Genomic DNA, 22,387 nt, shown 5'->3' with positions numbered 1-22,387 from the left:
TAAAAATGAGGTAGAGTTAACAAGATCAGATTAACACAAGAAATAAATAAGATAAATAAATACATGTTAAAACAATGGTTTAGATTATAATGATCAAAATAATAATAAAAAATAATAATAACAATGCAGTCCAGGGCTAAAATAAACTACTCCAAATTAAAAGCTAGATTAAAAAGGTAAGTCTTAAGTTACCTATTACCTCACCACCACTGCTCACCACTGAGCAGCAGCTTTAACTATTAAACTAGTGAACTATTACATTACCTCACCATCACTGCTCACCACTGAGCAGCAGCTGCACTCCAGGCTGCGTGGAAAACCAGTTTCCATGGTAACATATCACCAGATCCAAACAGTCTTCTCACACAGCAGTTTATTCCTCCGCGTCCAAAATGACTTCAGAGTAAGTACAGAGAACATTTCCTTTATTAAAGTCGACCTTTTATACTCGACATGTAGTAAGCGTACATCGACATGTATGTTTAACAACACAAAGCTCGGATACATTGACTGGGTCTAGCTAACTGGGGCTAGCTAACTGAGGCTAACGTCCCTGTAGTTTGTTGATGACAGGCCCTCAAAGTTATCGTCGAAGAGATTATTAACAGTGTTTTTGTTTTGTTTCCATTTCTACCAGGAAAGACACAACTCTCGTGAATAATGACCTCGAGTCATCACAACCTGGCGAGTAAAAATGTTAATATTTTGAGTGACTTCAAAGTTTTCTCGTGCTGTGATAGACCCTGATGAGAAGATGCTATACATGCTATATAATGTTGCATATGGATCAAGTAGTACATGTGACAAAAATGCTAATAAATAGGGTTGGAAGATTTCCGGTAAATTTCCATGGGAAGTTAAACTGGGGAATTTTGGAAATATTCCAAATTAGAATTAAAGGGGATTAACTGGGAATTGAGGTTAATTTAATGGAAAGGTATCATATCCAAGCATGAATATTTGTTTATTATAAGCAGACATCCATCCAAAATAATACAATTAAAACTGATTTATTTGTAAAGTTAAACTTTATCAAGTGTTAATTATTTTATTCCAAATTCCTTCATTGAAGAAGAAAACATGAATACTAAGTTAAATATTACTCATCCCTCCGATCTAACCCATTCAAAAATTAACAAAAATGCAATCCCAACAAAGTCCCATTAAAATGTTAAATGAAAAGAGTCCCATTCAACGTGCAAATAAAAAAGCATCTTCCCTCAAGCTTCACAAGCCTTGCCTCTGCATTTTTGCTAAACCCTTTCAGGCAATGGTCACTTCCGGGGCTCTTCCTAAGTTCCCTATTAAGAGCCAACCTTCAATTTAATACATTCCTGGTTTATTCCCGTTTACTCCATATATTCCTGTTTATTCCCATATATTCCCGTTTATTCCCGTTTATTCCCATGGAAAGTTTCCAACTTTGAAAATTTCCGGAATTGTGCAACCCTACTAATGAAAATAGACAAATACAAATTGTACATTCATTTTGTCTCTCTTTGTTTTGTGTGTTTGTTGAAATGACATGTCTGGTAATAGGGGATGACAAAACAAATGGCCACATCTCCCAGATCCCAGGACTGTCCCCGAGCATCAGTTCTCTAACTAAGGAGAAGATCCGAGGGCGGAGAAGAGGGGTGAATGAGAGTGATTCTGACTTTATCAAACTTGCAAAACAAGGAGGACATAAAGGTGGAGCCATTCAGTTAGCTTCTTCTACAAATGTTACTCAGGTTGGGCAACACAGTTTTATAATCTTTATTTGTAATTCATTTGTTGTTGTTCTTTTTCAACAGGACTTTTGTGGCATGAGGACCCAATTACTTCTGAGCCGACTTCATACAAACCTCCAAACTGGTTCAGTGCATCAGGAGGCATTACCCCAAGGTACTTGAAACATTTGTCTTATTATTATCATGCATTCTGGCGTGTAGATAATCTGTTTGAAATACAACATTCCTTAAGACTGACATTTGCTAACATTCAACTATTACAGTATTACTTATAATAAGCTTTAAATGTACTTTTAAATACAAAAAATATACAAACAATAATAATTAGTAGCCATACTGCCTGTTTTTAGTGTTTATCCTTCGTTTTATGATCCAACTATCATTAAGCAAAGGATACTTTTCATATCCCTATATTGTTTTTCTCCAACAGTCTAATTAACAGTGCAGCGAAGAAAAACCCTGGAGCTTCTCAACCGCGAGAGCCTCCCTTTGGGACTGACAATATGTCAGCCTGGGAGAGGGATGATAACAGCAGCAATGGCAAAGAGAAGGTAAACACAGAAATGCCTGAGTCATTTCAGGAGGTAATTTAGCCAAATGAGCCACACAATTCTAATTTTAATTTATCACTTGATTTTTAAAAAGGCCTTAGTGTTTTATTTCTCATTAAGTCTCTACTTGATCCTGGTTTCATGCACAAAATAACCCCCACAAACGGGGACTTTGCTTTTTACTTCTGCAGAACAACAATGAACAACACATCCAGGTAGAGAATTTGCAGGCATCCAATCAATGCCATGAGACCAGCAAATTCAAGAGGATGTAAGTTTATGTGGTCACAAGATGGTGCTGTTGTTCATTTTATTCAATATAGGTGGTTGGAGTGAAAGCACTGGAAGACTCCCAGAGAAAGACTTTGAAAACATTGATTTATCAAAGACCAGTTATCCTGTTATGTCAGACCATGTCAGAAAGTTTTGGTGGAGTATGGAGTCATGGGTTCAGATCAGTTATGCTACTATAGGACACACTTTAAACTAATCTAACCGATCAAGAGCCAGAAGTTCTATCCATAGTGAAAGATTGATATACATTTAGAAAAATAACGAAAGTGAAGTGAAGTTCAGTTTTTAAGATATACAATTTTTTTTTTTAAATTGTCAGTTAGCTGCTGTAAGTCTCATACTAGTCATTAATGAATAAAACGGGATAAATCCTTATTCTGTGAAGCGAAATGTAATATGTCAAATTTGTATCTGAAGCTAACAAGAAACTGTAGCCCCCTGAGTTGGAGAAATCAGGTGGATATCCTGCAAATGTAAAGCCTTATTATTGTTGGTTATTCTTATTTCTTCCACTGAGACTCACAGAAAAATACTGAGGAAGATTAGCACTGAAAAGATGATCAAAAGTCTGTGTCATATGTAACCCAGATTGCCAAAGGCCTAGAGGAACTGTGAAATTCCCCCTTCACTTACATTTAAAGTAAAACAAGGAGATCTCTTTACGGCATGTATGAGTCATAGGAACAACAAAACCTCTTCAATGTACATATTTGCACCGGATGGGACTGAGCGTCTAGACAAATCTGGACTTCAGCCTGTTTGCTTTGGCTCGCTGCTAATCTGTGCCTTGTGTCTCTTGTACTTTTTCTGAAAAGTCAATGATCAGCCAAAAACCCAAAACGACCTTACGTACAGAGCTCACAACATAGACCACGGTCAATGTGTGGTCTGTGTTGTGAACTGTTGATACTGCACGTCAACAAAGTTCAACAAATTTCACAATGGACCCGCTGCAAAACAAAGTCTAACCACTACACAAAACAACGAAAAAAGAGAAAAAAAAATTGGTCAGTGCAGTGATCATCTAGTCTGGCTTCACGTGCAAGATTTTTAATTTCAGAGTAGACTCACATTTTCTGATACACAACTATCTGATCTTGTAAAAGGATGTCTTTCAAACCGTTTTCTTGCCTTATTTCAAGCAAAATAAAAAAAATGTTTTGCATTGTTGGTGATCTGGAATGAGATATAGAGACACCTGACAGGCTGGTATTGTGTATATACCATTTGTTGACCCTGTGCAGTATGTCATACTTCTGTAATGAGTAGCCAGAGTTTGTCGACCATGTTGCACGTCAAAGTCGCCTGAGCCTCCCGTGTTGGTCAAAGAGACACTTTGTGGGCATAACAAAACATTACATAACATTAGTAACCACATAATCATCATTTGGTTTTATCTCCATTAAAAAAAAAAAAATGCATTTCCATTGCATTTTGTCTTCATGCCTTTGTGTTTGTGTTGCAGAGTTCATGACAAGAAACCAGCTCCTGTCAACATGTCTAAGCTGCTGAGTTTTGGCTATGTAGAAGAGGATAAACCAACAATATGCAGCACAGATCAAACAAGTAAGAAGCAAAGAGTTTAGGTACCTTGAAATATTTTCTGTTTGCTTTTTCATGGAGAACTCATAAGTCTCCTCCATTACGTTGAAAGGAAAAGGCGCCAAGCTGTTGTATTGATTTATGTGACTCAATAAGTGGATATAGCACATTATAAAATGATGTACGAAAACTTCAGCAGATAAACGTTAGAAAAAAAGCAGCCATCTCGATTTCATGACACCTCTTGGCGGTGTGCTGTTGGGTATATTAGTGAATAATGTGGTATTGACTCATGCTTGTATACACTTCTATGTCAACAGATTAGAAGACTGCCTCTACGTGGGAAAAGTATGGACAAGTTCAAATGCTTCCAAAGGGATTAGTTGCCATCCTGTCCTAAAACAATACTGACTTTTTTACCCGATGCTGAGCCACATCAAATATTTTACTGTGTTTTTAAAATTGTTTTGTGCATGTTAAATGTGTTACTCAAGTATGAAAGTGTGGATTAAATTAAACTAGGACTTTTTGAGGCACTGTTGTTGCCAGTGATGCATTATAATTAAATTTAGTTAGTAGCGAGTTCATCAATTTCGTTTGTTTCATTTTTGCTGTGTTTGTAGCAATTAATGATTAAATAAAATGAAAGTTATTCTAAGGTTTTGGAATCCTTATTTACTTTTGCTTACATAATAGTATTTGTTTTCACCACAGATTGTAGTCTCTTTGAATTGAATCTTTAAGTGAAACATTCCTCAGTGTGACATAAGTTTTTATCAGGGAAACTGCACACTGAGTTCCTGTTGGTTGTCTGTTAAGTTGCCTCTATTTGTCAATGTTTTGACACACCAGTTTACTGCGTGCCAAAGTCAGAGGTTATCTAACCGTTCTTTGCAATAGTTTCATGTCATAACACATCAGTTATTCATTGGCCTCAGACTGGCTATTTTTAAGACCCTAAACCCTATAGCAAATGTCTTAGCATAGTTAAGTATGGAGCTCGTGTCACGTGTTGTTGTCATTGCTTCTGATACACTTCTTTTTCAAGACACACTTGAAAGTAGACCATTTATCATTATTGTTTAACTTGTCTTGCTCTGTTTGTTTGGGGGCTGGTTGATGTTTTTGTGAGTGCTACTCCTCTCTGTGGAACCAATCAGTGGATAGATCAGAGGTCAAGACTATATCAGTTCTGCAGCCAGACATAATTCTTATTCTGTAACAGCTTCAAGAGACATTTGGACGATATTGGCAGAACTTCTGAAACCTTTTTAAACTAAACTTTCAAGTTTGATCTGCAGTCATGGCACCGATTTTACTGAATTGTATGGGAAATGACCACAATGACTACATCAAGTAAGTATTTGGAAAATTTCAATCAAGCCTTTTTGCTTTTAGATGCTTTTATTTTGTAAATCCATTCAAAGCATCTTCTTGGGATTTATTTAAGTTGTCCATTTATTAATATGACATCCAATATTGCTCATAGGGATCAGGAGCAGGTCCAGGTAAAAAATCCTTACTTGGACACCATGGAGGAGGATATTCTCTACCACTTCAGCCTGGGCACCAAGACTCACAACCTCCCAGAAATGTTTGGAGACATTAAGGTGTGTGAAATGCTTATTTAATTAAATTGGTTACCGTATTTGAAAGCTAAAAATCAGAAGTCAAAAGTTTTTCTTCTCTGTTTTTCCTATAGTTTGTTTGTGTCGGTGGCAGTGCAAATAGGATGAAGGCTTTTGCCCAGTTTATCCACCAGGAGCTCAAACTGTCTGGAAACCCAGAGGATATCGGGGATATCTGTGAGGGAACTGACCGCTACAGCATGTTCAAAGTGGGACCAGTGCTCTCTATAAGTGTACGAACTACCTCTTTGTTTATTTTTAATGGCCTGTACCTTTATTTCCCTTTTTTGAGTAATTTCTAACCTAATCTTGTTTCCATCACAGCATGGCATGGGTGTCCCTTCCATCTCTATCATGCTGCACGAGCTCATCAAACTGCTGCACCATGCTCAGTGCCGTGACGTGGTTCTGTTTCGCCTTGGAACATCTGGTGGTGTTGGTAAGAGCGTTTTTATTCATTTATTTTGAAAGCATTTTTTGCAAATGGGGGCTTTCCTTTAAATTACATTCTAATCTTGCTAGCATGCAGTGGAAAAAAAATAAAGGTCGTTCTTGGTGTGGTCTCTAGGTCTGGCTCCAGGTACTGTTGTGGTCACAGATAAAGCCGTGGACTACTCCTTCCGCCCCCAGTTTGAGCAGGTGGTTCTGGGCAAAGTCATCACTAGGAGCACTGAGCTGGACGAGGGAGTAGCCAATGAGCTTCTGCAGTGCTCCTCTGAGCTTCAAAACATCCCCACAGTGATCGGAAACACCATGTGCACCCATGACTTCTATGAAGGTACGAGCCGCGTCCCATAGTCAAGACTGTTAGTGATCACATCTCATCTACATCTACACAGTTCAAAACGAATGTTCAAGTAGTGACAAATCCTGTTCTGTCCCAAAAGGTCAAGGCCGACTGGATGGAGCTCTCTGCTCCTTCTCTCATGAAGAGAAACTTGAGTATCTGCGGAAAGCTTATGATGCTGGAGTGAGGAATATTGAGATGGAGTCCACAGTGTTCGCTGCTATGTGCCGCGTCTGTGGCCTCAAAGGTACATTCTTCTGCTACAATATTTTGCATATTCTGCAGAGTTGCATGCCTTATTGATGTATCTGAAAATACTGCATTGCAGTTAGAATTGACATACTGTAAGTGGTGCTAAATAGAGTATTGATGTATTACTGTTTCTTGCCTGGTGTGGATATTTGACTCTAATATCAGGATCAATGACATCTCCTTTTTTTTTCTCTCCAGCTGCTGTAATCTGTGTTGCATTGCTGAACCGCTTTGAGGGCGACCAGATCACCTCCTCTCATGATGTTCTGGTGGAGTACCAGCAGAGACCTCAAGTCCTGGTGTCACACTTTATCAAAAAACGGCTGGGACTTTTAGTCTGAGACACCTAGATCTCCCACCTCAACCCCAGCTTTTCAATGAAAATGTACATAGTTTTGACTAATATGTGGATATGTATATAGAGCATAATAAACATTTTGATATGGACATTAGACACTTATTTAAAAAGTTAAGATTATATCATTTTGTTTATAAAGCTAAGATGTTTAATATGTTGCATATAAAAATGTAAGTGTATATTTTATCTTAATATTTACTGCTCAGGTGTTTTTTAGTAAGATCAATTTTATAAAGAATGTGTTCTGTATCTTGATTTGAACATTAAACATACACATAAAAAATGAAACACAGTTTGCATATTTTAATAATTTTAGCTATCACTACAAGTTTAACAGAACCAAAGACAACTACCTTTTATCAGAGGATATCTGTAAGTTTGAGAAACTTGCTTGATGTTTTATTGATTTAAATATTCATGCACATAATACTGTAATAAGTCAGGTTGTTTCTCTTGCAATGCAAGGAGATAATGAGGGCCTTCCTGTGATGTATTATTGCATTACACATTGTTGCTTCTACCAGACAAGCTGCAAATGTAAACTTCCTGAATGTAGCATAAGTGGTCAGTAATAAAGAAAAATGTGCAGAAAGGTCATTAGTATCTGTTGGATGTATTGTCACTGACAGATGTAGAAAGACTCAAAGATTCAAAGACTCAGTGCTCTGAGGAGTCACAGTTGTTATGTATTTCTCACAAGATGCTGTAGAGTTTAAAACCTACAATAAAATTAAATATTGATAAATGTGTTGTGTCACTTGTGGTCAGTACTCAAGGTTCTGTTTACCAGTTTACTTTGAGAGCAGTAACTGTACTAGTTGTATCTGATATGAGCACATGCAAATATGACGCATTATTTCCAATGAATTCAACTCAAACAGAACAAGAGTAGGTAGGGTTTAATAACATGACCCCAAACAAGTCTCCGATCAGAATTTAATTATGGATTTTGTATCTGGTCGTGGTGGTTTGGGGGGCTTGACAATGGACATAACCTCTTTGGCATACTGGGTGTTGTGCAGACCGGCCTCCCGCAGAGCCTGCTCAACCCGCACTCTCGGGTCAGACACGATCTGGAAAACAGATGTAAAAAAAAATAAATCCACTGTGAGCAATAAATCTCCAGCTGTTTTATGCAAAATCACACCTGGGGTTTCTCCATTGTTTGTTTAATGGTCTGCTTCACATTTGATTCTAGAACCACCATGAATCACTAATCCTTCATGGTTTGGTATTGGGAGATAAAGTTGCATATTTTGACATTAGTCATCGCCTGTGTTACACAATAACTCAATTCTTACCTAGTTCTCCAGTTATGGCAAAAGCACACACACACACACACACACACACCAACATACTCTAAAGTGCACTGATTAACTGGCTGGCCTTGAGATCAAAGCTGTGTATAATGTTCTCTAGATGAAGACAGACATTGTTTGACTAGTCAACCAGATTGCATAATTTTCCCTGGTTCCCGGTCAGTACCACCTAACATAAAACTAACACATATATGTCATCAACAAATATGGGGAAGGAGGGCTTGATGGCTCAATACAAAGATAAAGAATTCGGGGTAAATGATCACTCAGCTGTAGAGCTTTTGTAATCATGCAAAGCTAAGGGTTAAAGGAGAGAGGATGTTATCGGGTCTCACCTGTGTGTCTGTGTACGTGTTGATGCTGTAGAGAGGCCTTTGGAGCTCAAACTCTTCTATATTCAAGTGGTGACTCCTCCAGGCTTCAGTATCTGCCATCATCCTCTCTGGATCGGCCTCTGCCACCACCCCAACCTGAGATAAATAGGCGAAAAACATTTATGGAGTGATAACCATGAAATTGTCTTCTCACTTTCTGCCATAAGGTGGCAGTGATGCCTCGATTTAGATAAGGATGAGTCCAAGCCTGCCCTTCTGGGTCATCTCAACTGAAAATCAAAGAAGCAGAGAGTGACCCACCTGGTTCCTGAGAACTTCCAGGCAACGCTCCCTCTCTTCTTCTTCCCTTTGCCGCTCAATCTCCCGTGCCTCTCTCTCCTCCCTTCGCCTCTGCAGCATATCTGCCCGAAACTGCACCCTAGAGGGAGCACAGAGGGAGTGGACATCAGAGCTAAGCAGACCCCTGCTCTCTTTCCTTCTCTGCCACTGCCAGCACCCAAATTACCTATCGCTCCTGACACAGCAGGCCTCTGGGCTGTGGAGGGGTTTTATGGGAGTCGCCAGAGTGCAGCGCCTCTCCCATCACCTGTTTTTATCTCTTTCTCACCCCTCCACAAGTCAACACCATTATCTGGTATTAATGCCAGTCCCTGTGAGAGTCTGCAGAGAAATGCTAAGCAGTCACAACATACAGGGTATGTTTCAAATGCAGAGTCCTGTATTTTTTGGGGAGTGCCTTTGAAGGGATTCACTGCTCTTTCCTGGGAAAAGTTTGTGTGTTAATACACGTATGACATGTCTGACCACACCCAACTTTTATGTATGTTCACATGTAGTTGTGCACTTCTACATCACAAAAGTATAGTGAGAAATCAAATCAATCAAGGTCAGTCCAAGCTTGGTTTTTAGCTGATGTTAATTTGCAAGTGCATGAAATGAAAGAAACCTTGAGTCAACAACCTTTTCCCCCCTTAAATAGCATTAAGGTTATTAAAATACTCTTATTCAACACATCTCTGTATCATTGTTTCTGACTTAGTGTAAGTAACCAAGTGTCATCCCTGTTTTTTGGATGGCTGCATCATTTTCAAACATGAAAACATTCGTATTGTACCATTTTAAAGCTAATTACAAAAACAATTGTAATCAGGATCTCTGAAAATTTGAGGCACTTCATTAACATTTCAAAGTAAGTTTTTGAGTTTGAACATTGTCTAGCTGCACAAAATGATTTTGTAATGATGCCAGTTGCGTCTTGGTGCTATACTTCAAGGTTAAATTCTTTCTCAAGTTCATTGTTTAATATCAACTATCTAAGTTAATTAGGGGAACTCAGGAAGGTATTTTCACAGTAAATACTGTTTCAAACTCTCCTTTACTTACTCTTTCTTTAGCAGCAGCAAGTTTATTGTGCTCTTTAACAAAGTGGGATACCTCACAATTAAAATAATATCTGGACCTTCAGTCCATCAAAAACACTCAGTCCTATAAATCCCAAACATAGACTAGAGATCACATGGATGAACACCCAATGATGTCACCCACTCGTTTAAAAGAGAGACGTTTTGAAGGCCAATGATGGCAGGCGCCATGTTGGAAATGCTGACTCGACCTAACAAAGGTAAGGAAAAATCTCCTTCCAGGAAATATTCAAAGATTGTTCTTTGAAAGAGAGGGGGGTTATAACTTAAAAGGGAAGTTAAGATTAAAGATGGTGAGTGTTCGGACCAAAATGAGAAGTTTTAGTATTTCAATCTGTGGAGTAAAACTGTGGAACAGACTCAATATGGAGCTACAGCTATGTCAGAACACAATCCAGTTCAAGAAGAGGTATAAAGAAATGATTTTCATGAGGTACAAGGAGGAAGACAAGTTTTGATAATCACAAGGGGTTTAATTTTGATTGTAGGTGTAAATATGAAGATAAGAGATGAAGATTTGACTTGTGGGAGTGCACTAGTATAACGCCAGATAATAGTGATTGAAGGGGTAGAATTAGATACTTTCTAACTTCTTCCTACTCCTTTTTGCACATGTAAAGTAAAATGTTTCACTGCTTGCTAATGGAACTGATTGATTTTGTTTCTTTTGAATAACTATTTCTTTTTTTTCTTGTATGTTTGTATAACTATTTCTTCTATTCTACTTGTATGTTGTTGTTTTTTTCTATTTTACTTTTACATGTTTGAAATAAAGACATCAAATCAAATCAAACTTACAAGCAACCTAGACACAGGCAAAGAGGTGGACCGAAGGTGTGCTTTTAGCCCCCTGGCATACTGCTTTAACATGCCCACATACCTAGCTCATTTGATTATGCAGAGACTGTAAACATGTTTAATTTTGCTGTAAAAATTGGCATTTTAATATGAGACCTAATGGGGATTCTTTTGCTAGCCTCAAGTGGACACTCAGTTTTTTTGCACTTATCCGTTTTTCAACACCATGTGATGTTGCTGCGTTTCCCCAAAATGCCATCAAAGGCTTTGCTTAAAAAAGACCCACAATACCTGGTAAATACATATTCAAATTTTGAAGCACAACGGCCTTGATGACATCACCAGCCTTATATTTGCGGACTTTGGTCTTTCTAAAATCCACAAATGGAGCGCCGCCTGCAAGCTAGTTCAGGCAGACAACTCGACCTGCGCTCATTCATACTGACACGTCATCATCCTCTCTATCATCTGATCTCAACATCCTCATTTGTAGGTCTACTTAAGCTGCAAGTCTCCCTGTCTCTGCCTCTGCTTTGCCAGTGCTCCTTCGTACCCACCTCCTCCCTGGCATCCACCTGCGGGCTCCCAGGGGGGTTAGTCCTATCTCATTACTCCCAAATGCCTGCATTTAAATAATCTATGAGGAGTAATGAGGTTCGGAGCCCATGCGCCAAACACAATACTGTATGCTGCAATAAACTTTATCTTAAGTAAACGTGAGTTGTCTGACTGAAATGACTTTACATAAGCGCTTTCAAAGGCTGACGCATATCTCAACCTTTGAAATATGTTATAACAAGTATTATCATTTAGTTTGGTCCCATGTTAACTGGAACATACTGAGGCTGCCACATGACATTAAAGAGTACTGGTAGTTTGGTATTGGATATATTTATCAAAAAGGATGTTTTTGTATGATTTTTGTGATTGTAAGCAAAAAGGTAAATACCTGTCATTTCATCCCTAGCAATGGGAACTACTGTACCCTACCTGTACATGAATCTCTGTGGCAACTCTTTTAACATCTACTTTATGAACTCAAGGTCCCATGGTGCCTTCCTTACCTCTCTTTATCTCGCCTTGCCTGTTCTTCCATGACGCTCCTCAGATTGGTGAGTCTCTCCTGGTCCCTCTGCTCCAGCAGCTCCTTCCTCTTCTGCTTCTTTAAATAAAACTGTCTGACCTAAGGGAAGGAAAAACAACAATTAACAAAAAATGATGAGAAAAAGTTACCAACAGCCACAGGAAGAGTCACACTCCCTCTAATTGGACTCCTGCAAAAACTCTCTAGATCGTCATGTCCTATTGATTGTGATGGCACAGAAATCAGATAGGTGTAAACACAGAGAATGAGATGATATTTCAATGTCTGTCAGACTATTGTGCTAAATTATATGGAATCTATTGCAGCCTAAATGCCCTCATTAATCAGGGAGTGTCTCGGGTTGTCCATGCTCTCCTTACAGACCCCTGAGGAGCAAGTTAATGAAACGGTCAGACACACATACAGACTCGCATACACACATTCTGGTGATGTTGTGCCTGTGAGGACAATAGCAAAACAAATTATCAATATACAGATAATTATAACAGTGTATGCCTTAATCTGATGCAGCTGTGTGATAACAATTGAATCCTTCAAACAGTGAAACACTAAGTGGTACGCAATTTTAACTTTGTGTATCGTTTTCTAACTGCAGCCATATTTCCATCCATCCATCCATCCGTTATCTTGACCGCTTATAGGGGTAACAGGGGGCTGGAGTCTATCCCAGCTGGCTTCGGGCGGAAGGCAGGGTACATCCTGGACAGGATGCCAACCTATCACAGGGCTGACACTGAGAGAGAGACAACCATTCACGCACACACTCACACCGACAGGCAATTTAGAGTGATCAATCATCCTAGTAAGCATGTTTTTGGACTGTGGGAGGAAGCCGGAGTACCATGAGAGAACCAATGCATGCACGGGGAGAACATGCAAACTCCACACAGAAAGGCACCTGCCCAGCCGGGGATTCAAACCAGGAACCTTCTAGCTGTGAGGCAACAGCGCTACCCACTGCACCACCGTACAGCTTTCAGCCATATTTTATTACCTTAAAATACGTTATTGTTTTTGAACAATTTAAAACAAAGAAGTTAATAAGTAGTACTCAAAGTTAATGATTGCTAAATAGCATTTCAGTGATTCTGTATAATGGAGTTTTTTCTATAGGCCATATTGTTTTCTGCAAGGAGTCATTCATACATTATTTCTATGAAAGTTTCTTGCATGAGCTGATATGCCCCATACTAGGATAATTTGATACTAAAGAGATTTTGTGTGAAATCTTGGTTATTTGTGTGCCCAGTGTCTGGGATCCAGCTGAGTCAGTATGACTCTCACTTCCTCTTTTTCCGAGGCAATTTCCTTTGCACATTGAAAACATAAATCTAAATGCAACCTGTCTTTCCCCATCTTCCATTAAAAAATGCAGCAGATCATCCCCTGCTGTGGACGGTCTTGTGTTTTTGATTGGCTGAGTGTTCTGTATTTTGCACAGGATGTGTGCACCCCAAGTGGTTCTAGCTGCACGATAAACAAGGAGAAAAATACAAAATCAGTTCTGCTTCTTTTTTCTGAAACGATCAACTTTTTAGCCTCAAGATAATAACTTATGCACACAACATATGGATGTTGTTTCAACAGCATTAACAATGCCATTCATAATTTAGCAGGAACATTTACTATAACAAACACATCTATGGTGATATCTTAAAAAATTATGTCATAATTCATAACGTATTTTACAAAGATTGTTGACCCTAATAATGCAATAAGGTACATAAGGCACCAGAACACAGCTTGGAACTTGCAAACATTCATATGCTAAAGTGCAGCAGGAAGAGGGTGGCACAGGCATTGTGATGAGTGTGGTGTCGTTGTGTTTACTTTTTCTTTCTGCAGTGATCTGAAGGCGTTCTCCCTTTCCTGCTCCCTCTTCAACCTAGCCTCCTCCTCCTCTTGCTGTCGAGAAGCCATAGCCGCCTCCAGCTTCGCCACCTCCTCCTGCTGAGCCCGCCACTGCTGCAGCTGCAAGCACACATGCAAATACACACCAGGGAGAAACAAAGAGCAGGTTAATGTCTATCAACAGCTGTCGTAAAAGAGTGAGTCACAGGGAGGCAACCAGCTGAGCACCACCACCATGGTGTCAAGTGTGGCATGAACTGTAGAGAAGGTGTCAAAAAGTGTCATTCACACTTTGTGTTAGATCACCTCAGGACTCCTCAGAGCACTGGATCATTGAGTCCTATTCAAATGTAATTTATTCTACAGAGCAAGGAGTCATTCATACAATAGTCCAGTATTAAAAACAAACTCCAAAATGACAAGAACAACTGATGCAATTATGCCTTAAATTCTATCCAGCTTTTAAACTCTCAGTTTAAAAGTTATCCAAGAAAAAATGATCTCAAAAATGACAACTTTCATAAAGAAAATCAACTTCATAAATATTATGTTTAGGTATAATTAATAGTGAACTCAAAAGGCTCCTAAATACGAGTGTGACAGTATGGTAAAACTAAAATCAAACATTGATATATTACTTTAAAAAAAATGATGTCATATGCATAGAAAGCATTCTTTATTCACCAGCTTTCTACACACACACACACACACACACACACACACACACACACACACACACACACACACACACACACACACACACACACACACACACACAGACACACACAGACACACACACACACACCAACATTTCCTTGGTGTTTGAGTGACAGGTTTGTTATGCGGTAGCTTCTCTGCGGCATGTCGGGTATTTAAGTGTCGCATTCCTACCGGGCGGACAGATTCACAGATCTATCACAGGACAGCCCGGCAATCCCTGAAGGAATGAACTGCAAATTAACATGGTCTCACTCACATTAACACCAACAGTATCACCGAGTCAATCATATGTCATGTCTGCCTGGGTAAAAGCAGCAGCTGTGTGATTAAAAGAGGATTCAGAACAATGGAGCCTCTAATGCAGGTCAGTGTTAAAGATGTTTGTGTAACAGGGGTGTTCTTTAGAAATGAAAATGTGCTGTTATGCAAACATGGGGGGGGGGGCTCTATTTTCCTGGAACAGTCATCCAAGTACTGACAGAGCAGTGACGGTCAATATGGTAAATATTTTTGCTCTTACATTCACTTTGGGTAATATTTATTTTGGGCTGTCTATTTGTTCTGTTTTAAAGTTTGTACACCCTTTGGTATACATTGATACCAACATTGTCTCATGTAACCTAATCTTAGAATTGCGAAATGTCACAGTTATTGATTCCAATGACTTTAAGAGAAACCCCAAGCAAATGAAACCTATTCAAAACATCAAAAGCAAATTCCACTTTCAACATAAAGATGCCTAATTGAATACTTTTGAAAACAAGGGAATATTTCTTTCTACTTTTTGTTTGAGACTACATAGTCTTTCAAATGTCTGAGACATTACTTCTACACTGTGCATATGAATGCTTTAAATACCAGTGGTGGACAGTAACAGAGTAAATTTACTTGAGTACTAGAACATTTTTCAAGTATCTGTACTTTAATTGAGTATTATTTTTGGCTATAATTCTCCACCTGAGCACCCATGGCCATATCTTCACCCTTAGTTAGAGGTTTTTTTGAAATGAAGAATGATACGTATGGTTTGAAATGTTTCCCACTCTGCCCAAAATACAAACATTCCCTGTCCAACCTGAGAAAGTGTGTTGAGCTACGTAACATTTGTTTCATTCCAGATGAACATTTCAAACTAAGTTGTTTGTGCTTGAGTAACTTAGTTTCTGTTTTTATTCCATGGTATAGTTTTTAGAGAGTTCAAGTAATGGTTTCTAAATAAACATATTGTAACAGAATGTACTTCTATGTATTCTTGACTGCACTCATGTTTTGTGAAAATACAATGTTTTAATATTTTTTAAGAAGTACTTTGAATACTTAAGTATTTTTAAAAGCAAGTACTTCAGTACTTTAACTCAAGTAATAACTTGACAGAGCAACTTTCACTTGTATTGGAGTAATATTTGACCTGGAGGATCTATACTTTGACTTAAGTAATGAAGCTGTGTACTTTGTCCACCACTGTTAAATACATAATAAACTAACTGTATTTCAGGGTTTCATGGTGCCTTTATACTCTAACCTAGAACTCAGCTATGTACTGTAAATTAGAAGCCCTGGTTTAAGTTTAATTGAAGGTTTCTTCTTTTCCTGTCGTTTAACATCCCTTTAACCTTGCTCTGTTAATAACAATAAAAGAGGCCTTGTTTTGAAAATTTGAAGAAAAACAAGCTCATATAATTACACCATCCATCAAGGTCAGGTCTGGCCCAGATAAGATACCTGCATGTTCGATGCTCTGAGGAGATGAGGTTTGCAAACAACTTGGTGGGTGGGTCTGTACGGCATATTTTCTCTGAGAAACTAGTAAACATGTAGCAGATAAGACTCGCTTCTTTATGGTATCATAAAGCAAAAAAAGTTTGATTGAGCTTTCAGTCACAGACCAATCTAAGATGAATATCAGCTTAAGATCACTGTGAACACTGGAAAAGCCACAAAGTCTGAATGTATTTTGTATGTTTCTCTCCTTTAGGCAGAGATGAAAATGCTTTTTTGGAAGCACAAAGAGAATAAAACGCTTATTATGTACAGTCTACAGTAATTTGTCACTGGGATCTCTTTTTCTGTGAATTCAAAGGGAAATGGAACGCCATCCTTTTTCAAGGCGCCACAAAAATGACTGCAGAGATGTCAGAATAACAAAAGAATGATGGCGTCTTTATCTGCACACTGTAGCTGCGTAAATCCTTTGTTAATACAAATGTACAGTCATTGTAATGCCTTCTGTCAAGAGGTAGTACAGCCATCAAAACGTTTTCATTAACAATAATTTTATGTCAAAGTCTAACATCAAACAAATGAGTGAAACACGCAGAAACAGGATAAATCTTGTGTTTGTGAATCTCTAAATATTCAGTGTCATTTTTCTGAATTGTAGGAGCAAACCTGAGGGAATAATTACAATTATCAGATTAGCACCAATTCTCTTTGTGCTGGATCCCCTACTAGTGACATAAACAACATATTGACCTTAAAATGCAATGAACAAATCAATGACTGGACAAGCCAGAATTTTCTTCAGTTAAACAAAGAAAAAACTGAAATGATTGTTTTTGGAGCCAAGGAAGAAAGGTTAAAGGTTACTGCTCAGCTCCAATCTGCACAGATGAAATGTTCAAACCAAGCAAGAAACCTTGATGTAGTCTTAGACTCAGACCTTAATTTCAGCAGCCACATTAAGACAATTACAAAGTCCGCCTACTATCACCTTAAGAATATATCAAGGATTAAAGGACTTATGTCTCAGCAGGATGCAGAAAAACTGGTCCATGCATTTATCTTTAGCAGACTAGACTACTGTAACGGGGTCTTTACAGTACTCCCTAAAAAGTCCATCAGACGGCTGCAGCTCATACAAAATGCTGCTGCTCGAGTCCTAACAAGGACCAAAAAAGTAGACCACATCACTCCAGTTCTTAGATCTCTACACTGGCTTCATGTCTGTCAGAGAATAGACTTTAAAATCCTGCTGATGGTTTATAAAGCACTGAATGGTTTAGGCCCAAAATACATTGCTGATCTGCTGCTACTGAATGAACCATCTGGACCTCTGAGGTCATCAGGTACTGGTCTGCTTTCAGTCCAGAGAGTCAGAACGAAACATGGTGAAGCAGCGTTTAGTCATTATGCACCACATATCTGGAACACACTCCCTGAAAGCTGTAGGTCTGCTCCAACTCTCACCTCTTTTAAATCAAAGACTAAGACCTTTTTATTTGCCACTGCCTTCCTATCTTAGCTTATTTTAACTCACTTTAAATGCAATTTTTAATGTCATTTTTAATATATTCTAATTTTCATTTCTTTTCTGTTTTATTATATTTGTCATTTTAATTCTTTTATGCCTGTCTGAATGTCTCCAATGCTTTTAATGTTTTAATGTAAAGCACATTGAGTTGCCCTTATGTATGAAATGTGCTATACAAATAAAGCTGCCTTGCCTTGCCTGAAAGGTGGCAAACCTAAGTCTACTTATTTGAGATGCCAAACTATGCAATTGCTTTGTATAGCAGCAAGCTACAAGAGAGGTTCCTGAGATTTAAAAGAAGTTTTCTAGCTGGAAAATGCGTACCAATATGAGCAATTAACTAATCAGAGACTGATCACTTGAAATATTATGTGCATGTCCATGCACTGTCTAAACCAGTAATACTCACTTCCTACAGCCACCAGAGGAATGAAGAGCTGCACTTTTAGTCACTAACACTAGCTGACAGGGGATCAGCTGACTCAAAGAGCCCAGAGAATACTGGTTTCTGCTGAAGGAAGGGCACTCAGATCATCTGGGCATAAATCAATCTGTAACTACTCTGTTTGTAATACAAAGACCTCTTGAAAGTAGGAAATGGAGAATTAGCTTTCCAATGAGAGAAAACCTCCTGTCTCATGAATATCTTCTGTCTTTTGATTGTTGTGTCGCTTGTCCTGCTGGCCTTCTTATCCCTTTCCCACCTGAGCATGCTGAAACAATCTGTCGTCCCTCCAGGCTTTATTTACTCATGAAGGAAACACAATCACTCATCAAAGATGCCTGAGAGGGAGATATAAGTGGGAGGCAAAACGAAAGCAAGGACAGAATAAAAGGCTGGAATGAACAGGAACACCAAGAACAATGGCAGCTAATTACAGCAGCCAGAGTGCTGCAGAACAAACAGCCGATCATTTGAAAAGAAGAGTCTGTCTTTCAGAGATAAATTGTAATAAAATGAGCCTCATCTCATGCATGAAATGGTATCTACTTATCTTAATAATCCATTTTGTTTTAGCTCCTATTATATCTTGTTCTGTAAACTACATCTGGAGATCCTTCTTAAAACTAACAACTCTTTTTGAATTTGTAATGTCATCTGTGTCCAGGCACATGAATCCATCCAGTCACCTTTGCATGGCCTTCTTAAGAAGAAGCTGGGCTCTGTGTAACGGGCATGCCCTTTCAAAAACAGAAGGGTAAAAGCTGACTCTGAAATCAATTACCCCAGATTTCTTCCCACTACATCCTCGGAAGAAGACAGCCTTGCTCTCGCTACTTAATGAGGTCAGAACCAGATCAGCACTGACCAAAAATCATCCAATAAAGGCCCTCATCTGAACCCAGGGTAGCACAAAGAAGATGAGGCAAGGGGGATGGTTATTTGCAAATTTATATCTGAAATATTAACATCAAAGTCACATACTGTCTTACAAAGTACATAACAGCAGTGGTAAATAGTTTTACTGTAGTTGGAAGGGGAGTAGCCTAGACCTAGTAATTGATAGAAGCTATAGCAAGATGGTCTCATAGTGTGTGAGAACTTCACCTGTTCCTCAGGTGACAACATGTAATTTATTAACACCACCAAATGTGGCATTAAAAAGTCACGGTCATTTCTTGTTTTTTTGTGAAAAAAAAGTTTATTTACATTATAGTGATAAAGCAACTTTGAGACCAGTGCTTACAATTCATTCATCCATTACCATGAGCTAACTACACCCTCTGTTTAGCCACTTAAAAAGTTTCACTATTACTGTGAGCTAACCATTTATCTATTTAGCTCTACTCTTAGCTAACTATTTCACTCTCTATCCGATACACTTAGCTTAAATTATGGATAGGCAGTTTAAATTATAAGCAAACAATTTTCAACTGGTTAGCCACTTCTATTTGCTATGTAATCCATTAATTAACTATTTCAAATTATTTTTAATGACTTGAAGCTAACTATTGAAGATTTTAAGCCCTTACCTTGATTACAATAACATTACTTTTAGCTAACAATTCAAATTTTTCATTTATAATAGTGATGTGTCATGATCATAAGCTGCGGCTCTGAGAGCCGATTCTTTATAGTGAGTCAGAAGAGCCGGCTCGCATCGAGAGAGAGCCGGCTCCCAGTTTTTTTCTTTCACAGTGCTCAGCCCCAGCTCTGCTCAAGGTAGAACTTTGTTTTGATTGGTAAGAAATCGGATCAGCCCATCCAAGCTGAGGCATCTGATTTTTCTCAATGCCAACCTGCACTGAGGACATTAATAATGTTTGCTTGAGTTTGGTTCTGGTTCTGTTCTGTGGATATGTTTGCAGTTTTTTGTTAATTTGCACGATAAAAAAGTTTGATTAAAATACTAAACAAAAGTAAGAATGGTTTTGTAACAGAATAAATGCACAGAATTAGGCAACTATAGGGCTTCTTATAAAAACACTGTACGTAAAAGGGTTTTCAACAGACAAACCATTATTTTTTGCAAAGTTAAGGTGAAATATACGGCTACAAAAGATCCTAAATTAAGAGCCGTTCAGGAGTCGAAAGAGCCCCCTCTTCCTTAGGAGCTGAGTCAAAAGAGCCGGCTCTCTGAAAAGAGCCGAACTTCCCATCACATCAGTTGTTTACCTCCATTTCCTTCAACCTACGTGTATCTGTTTCTTTTGGCTCACTACCTTTGCTCTATACTCGTTACTGTTAGTTAACTAGGTTGACAGTTTCTCTGCTGTTATAACTGTGATGTATCCCTAACCATTCAAATCTGTAATCCATACCATTTTGTGAAACTATGGGCAACTGTTTATTTGTAACAGCTTTTCTCTTTTTTAATGTTGTAGGCGTACCTGCTGATCCATTTGTTCCTGAAGTGGACTGTAACAAGGGCTTCCTTTTATGTGCTTTCATACAATCTATCAACATTTTTTATCACAGTTATTCACAACTATTCATTGTTTGTAGCAGATTTTTTACAAATCTGCTTACTTGATAGTTTTTTCAAAAAACAGAACTAAGTGTTTATAAACATTTCAGGTTCACATAATGCTCAATTTGTATTAGTATTGGGCTATTTATTCCCTCCTTAATAGATACATGGTCATTTGGTAATTAATCACTTTCCCATTTTTTGGTTGAATTAGTTAGGCTGTACAAATTAGCTGAGCCTCTTAACCTCTAGAACTGCAGAAGTACCCCAAGGATATTAATAGTACTATTAATATCATTGTTTTATGTATATATTTTATCTTTTACTTTATTTTATATCTCTGTAAGTGTTTTCGTCTCCAACAGTTGGCAACTCAATAAGTATTTGATCTTGGTATCCTTAAACAAGCTATCTCAATGTATTATTTCTTACTCACACTGCATTTTGTCTATGAAATCAAATTCCACCTACTTATATCAGATGTGTATGTATGTGCGTATGTACGTATGTATGTATGTATGTATGTATGTATGTATGTATGTATGTATGTATGTATGTATGTATGTATGTATGTATGTATGTATGTGTGTGTATGTATGTATGTATGTATGTATGTATGTATGTATGTATGTATGTATGTATGTATGTATGTGTGTGTATGTGAGTATGTGAGTATGTGAGTGTACGTGTATGTGTATGTGTACATGTATGTATGTATATATGTATGTATATGGATATATATGCATATCCTCAATTTGGGATAGCGATTAATTAGTTCTTCACTGCCAACTGTACTACATATATAAATACTTCTGTGGGGAAATTGGTTTTGTACCTATGTGTCTGTCTGTCTGTCTGTTTGTTTTTTTGTTGTTCAGTTTGTTGTTCCTTTTGTTTTGTTCTGTTTAGGTGTCTTCTTTGTAACTGTTGTGTACAAAGAGATTACCTTGATGTATGTCACATTGGTGAAACACACTTAAAAAATAAAGTAATAAAAAAAAAAAAAAAGAAGTACCCCAAGGATACAAATACCCATAAATAACACAATGTGGAAAGCCAAGTTTAACAACAGAGGATGAACTTCTCCTGAATTATATAGCATGATGACCATTAGACCTCCAAAAAATATAAAATTTTCATACATCTATGACTGGCCTGACAGCTACATTGCACTGTTCATCTAATAAATTTGAATTTTATGTACTGTACATAAGTTGAAAGAAAATTACAGTGTAGGAATGATCACACAAGGGCTAAATAATGCACGGGAGACTCAGGAGAATATCTTGCCTCTCTGCTGTGTTGCTGTGCAGGGATGATAAAGGCAGCAGAAGAGAAAGATTGGATGCAAACAGGCGACCATCTGAGCCTTTCACACAAACTCCAATATGTGCACATTCACTGAATAAACAAAAACGTGGATGTGGAACAGTCAGGGGACTTAAAATGGCAATGTGATTTTATTTTGTTTATTGCCTCAGAGAGGCATGAAAACAAAACTCAAAGCAATGTGTTAGCCTTAGTCAGAGGT

The 22,387-nt window shown here is 38.1% G+C and overlaps 3 protein-coding genes across 7 annotated transcripts in view; 2 read left to right on the top strand and 1 right to left on the bottom strand.

Annotated features, from left to right (window-relative positions):
- The first annotated feature begins 274 nt into the window (after positions 1 to 274).
- On the top strand, positions 275 to 4,707 carry LOC117819748 (uncharacterized protein C7orf57 homolog). 2 transcript variants are annotated; one of them, XM_034693190.1, is made up of 8 exons: positions 275 to 403; positions 638 to 684; positions 1,540 to 1,692; positions 1,797 to 1,887; positions 2,164 to 2,317; positions 2,476 to 2,555; positions 4,044 to 4,144; positions 4,441 to 4,707. In XM_034693190.1, the coding sequence occupies exons 1-8, from the start codon at positions 393 to 395 to the stop codon at positions 4,443 to 4,445; spliced, it is 642 nt and encodes a 213-aa protein (XP_034549081.1). In that variant the 5' UTR covers positions 275 to 392; the 3' UTR covers positions 4,446 to 4,707. The 2 variants fall into 2 exon arrangements, with proteins under 2 accessions (XP_034549081.1, XP_034549082.1); XM_034693191.1 differs by having other exon boundaries at positions 278 to 403; positions 2,164 to 2,284.
- Positions 4,708 to 4,883: 176 nt separating this feature from the next.
- upp2 (uridine phosphorylase 2) lies at positions 4,884 to 7,336 on the top strand. Its single transcript, XM_034694237.1, has 6 exons — positions 4,884 to 5,730; positions 5,823 to 5,981; positions 6,073 to 6,187; positions 6,317 to 6,526; positions 6,636 to 6,782; positions 6,986 to 7,336. The coding sequence occupies exons 1-6, from the start codon at positions 5,587 to 5,589 to the stop codon at positions 7,126 to 7,128; spliced, it is 918 nt and encodes a 305-aa protein (XP_034550128.1). The 5' UTR covers positions 4,884 to 5,586; the 3' UTR covers positions 7,129 to 7,336.
- Positions 7,337 to 8,026: 690 nt separating this feature from the next.
- The window catches only part of LOC117820779 (coiled-coil domain-containing protein 148-like), a 39,062-nt gene continuing 24,701 nt past the window's right edge, over positions 8,027 to 22,387 (bottom strand). For 3 of the 4 annotated variants that reach the window (XM_034694701.1, XM_034694702.1, XM_034694700.1), the window contains 5 exons: positions 13,954 to 14,094; positions 12,083 to 12,201; positions 9,100 to 9,217; positions 8,800 to 8,934; positions 8,027 to 8,218 (listed from right to left, as the gene is read on the bottom strand). In XM_034694701.1, the coding sequence (XP_034550592.1) occupies positions 8,075 to 8,218; positions 8,800 to 8,934; positions 9,100 to 9,217; positions 12,083 to 12,201; positions 13,954 to 14,094 (657 nt within the window). In that variant the 3' untranslated portion in view covers positions 8,027 to 8,074. The remainder of the gene's footprint in view (positions 8,219 to 8,799; positions 8,935 to 9,099; positions 9,218 to 12,082; positions 12,202 to 13,953; positions 14,095 to 22,387) is intronic. The other variant, XM_034694699.1, reaches the window with a different exon arrangement.

The sequence above is a fragment of the Notolabrus celidotus genome, chromosome 10 (genome assembly GCF_009762535.1).
Source record: "Notolabrus celidotus isolate fNotCel1 chromosome 10, fNotCel1.pri, whole genome shotgun sequence".
Classification (NCBI taxonomy): domain Eukaryota; kingdom Metazoa; phylum Chordata; class Actinopteri; order Labriformes; family Labridae; genus Notolabrus; species Notolabrus celidotus.
This window is presented reverse-complemented; position numbering and strand designations above follow the sequence as displayed.

Coding starts and splice junctions, on each gene's coding strand:
- LOC117819748 (XM_034693190.1), top strand. Junction 685..1,539: donor CCTCGAGTCATCACAACCTG/GCGAGTAAAAAT, acceptor GTCTGGTAATAG/GGGATGACAAAACAAATGGC. Junction 2,556..4,043: donor ACCAGCAAATTCAAGAGGAT/GTAAGTTTATGT, acceptor TTTGTGTTGCAG/AGTTCATGACAAGAAACCAG.
- upp2 (XM_034694237.1), top strand. CDS start 5,587: ATGACATCCAATATTGCTCATAGGGATCAGGAGCAGGTCCAGGTAAAA. Junction 5,731..5,822: donor AAATGTTTGGAGACATTAAG/GTGTGTGAAATG, acceptor TTTTTCCTATAG/TTTGTTTGTGTCGGTGGCAG. Junction 6,527..6,635: donor CACCCATGACTTCTATGAAG/GTACGAGCCGCG, acceptor CTGTCCCAAAAG/GTCAAGGCCGACTGGATGGA.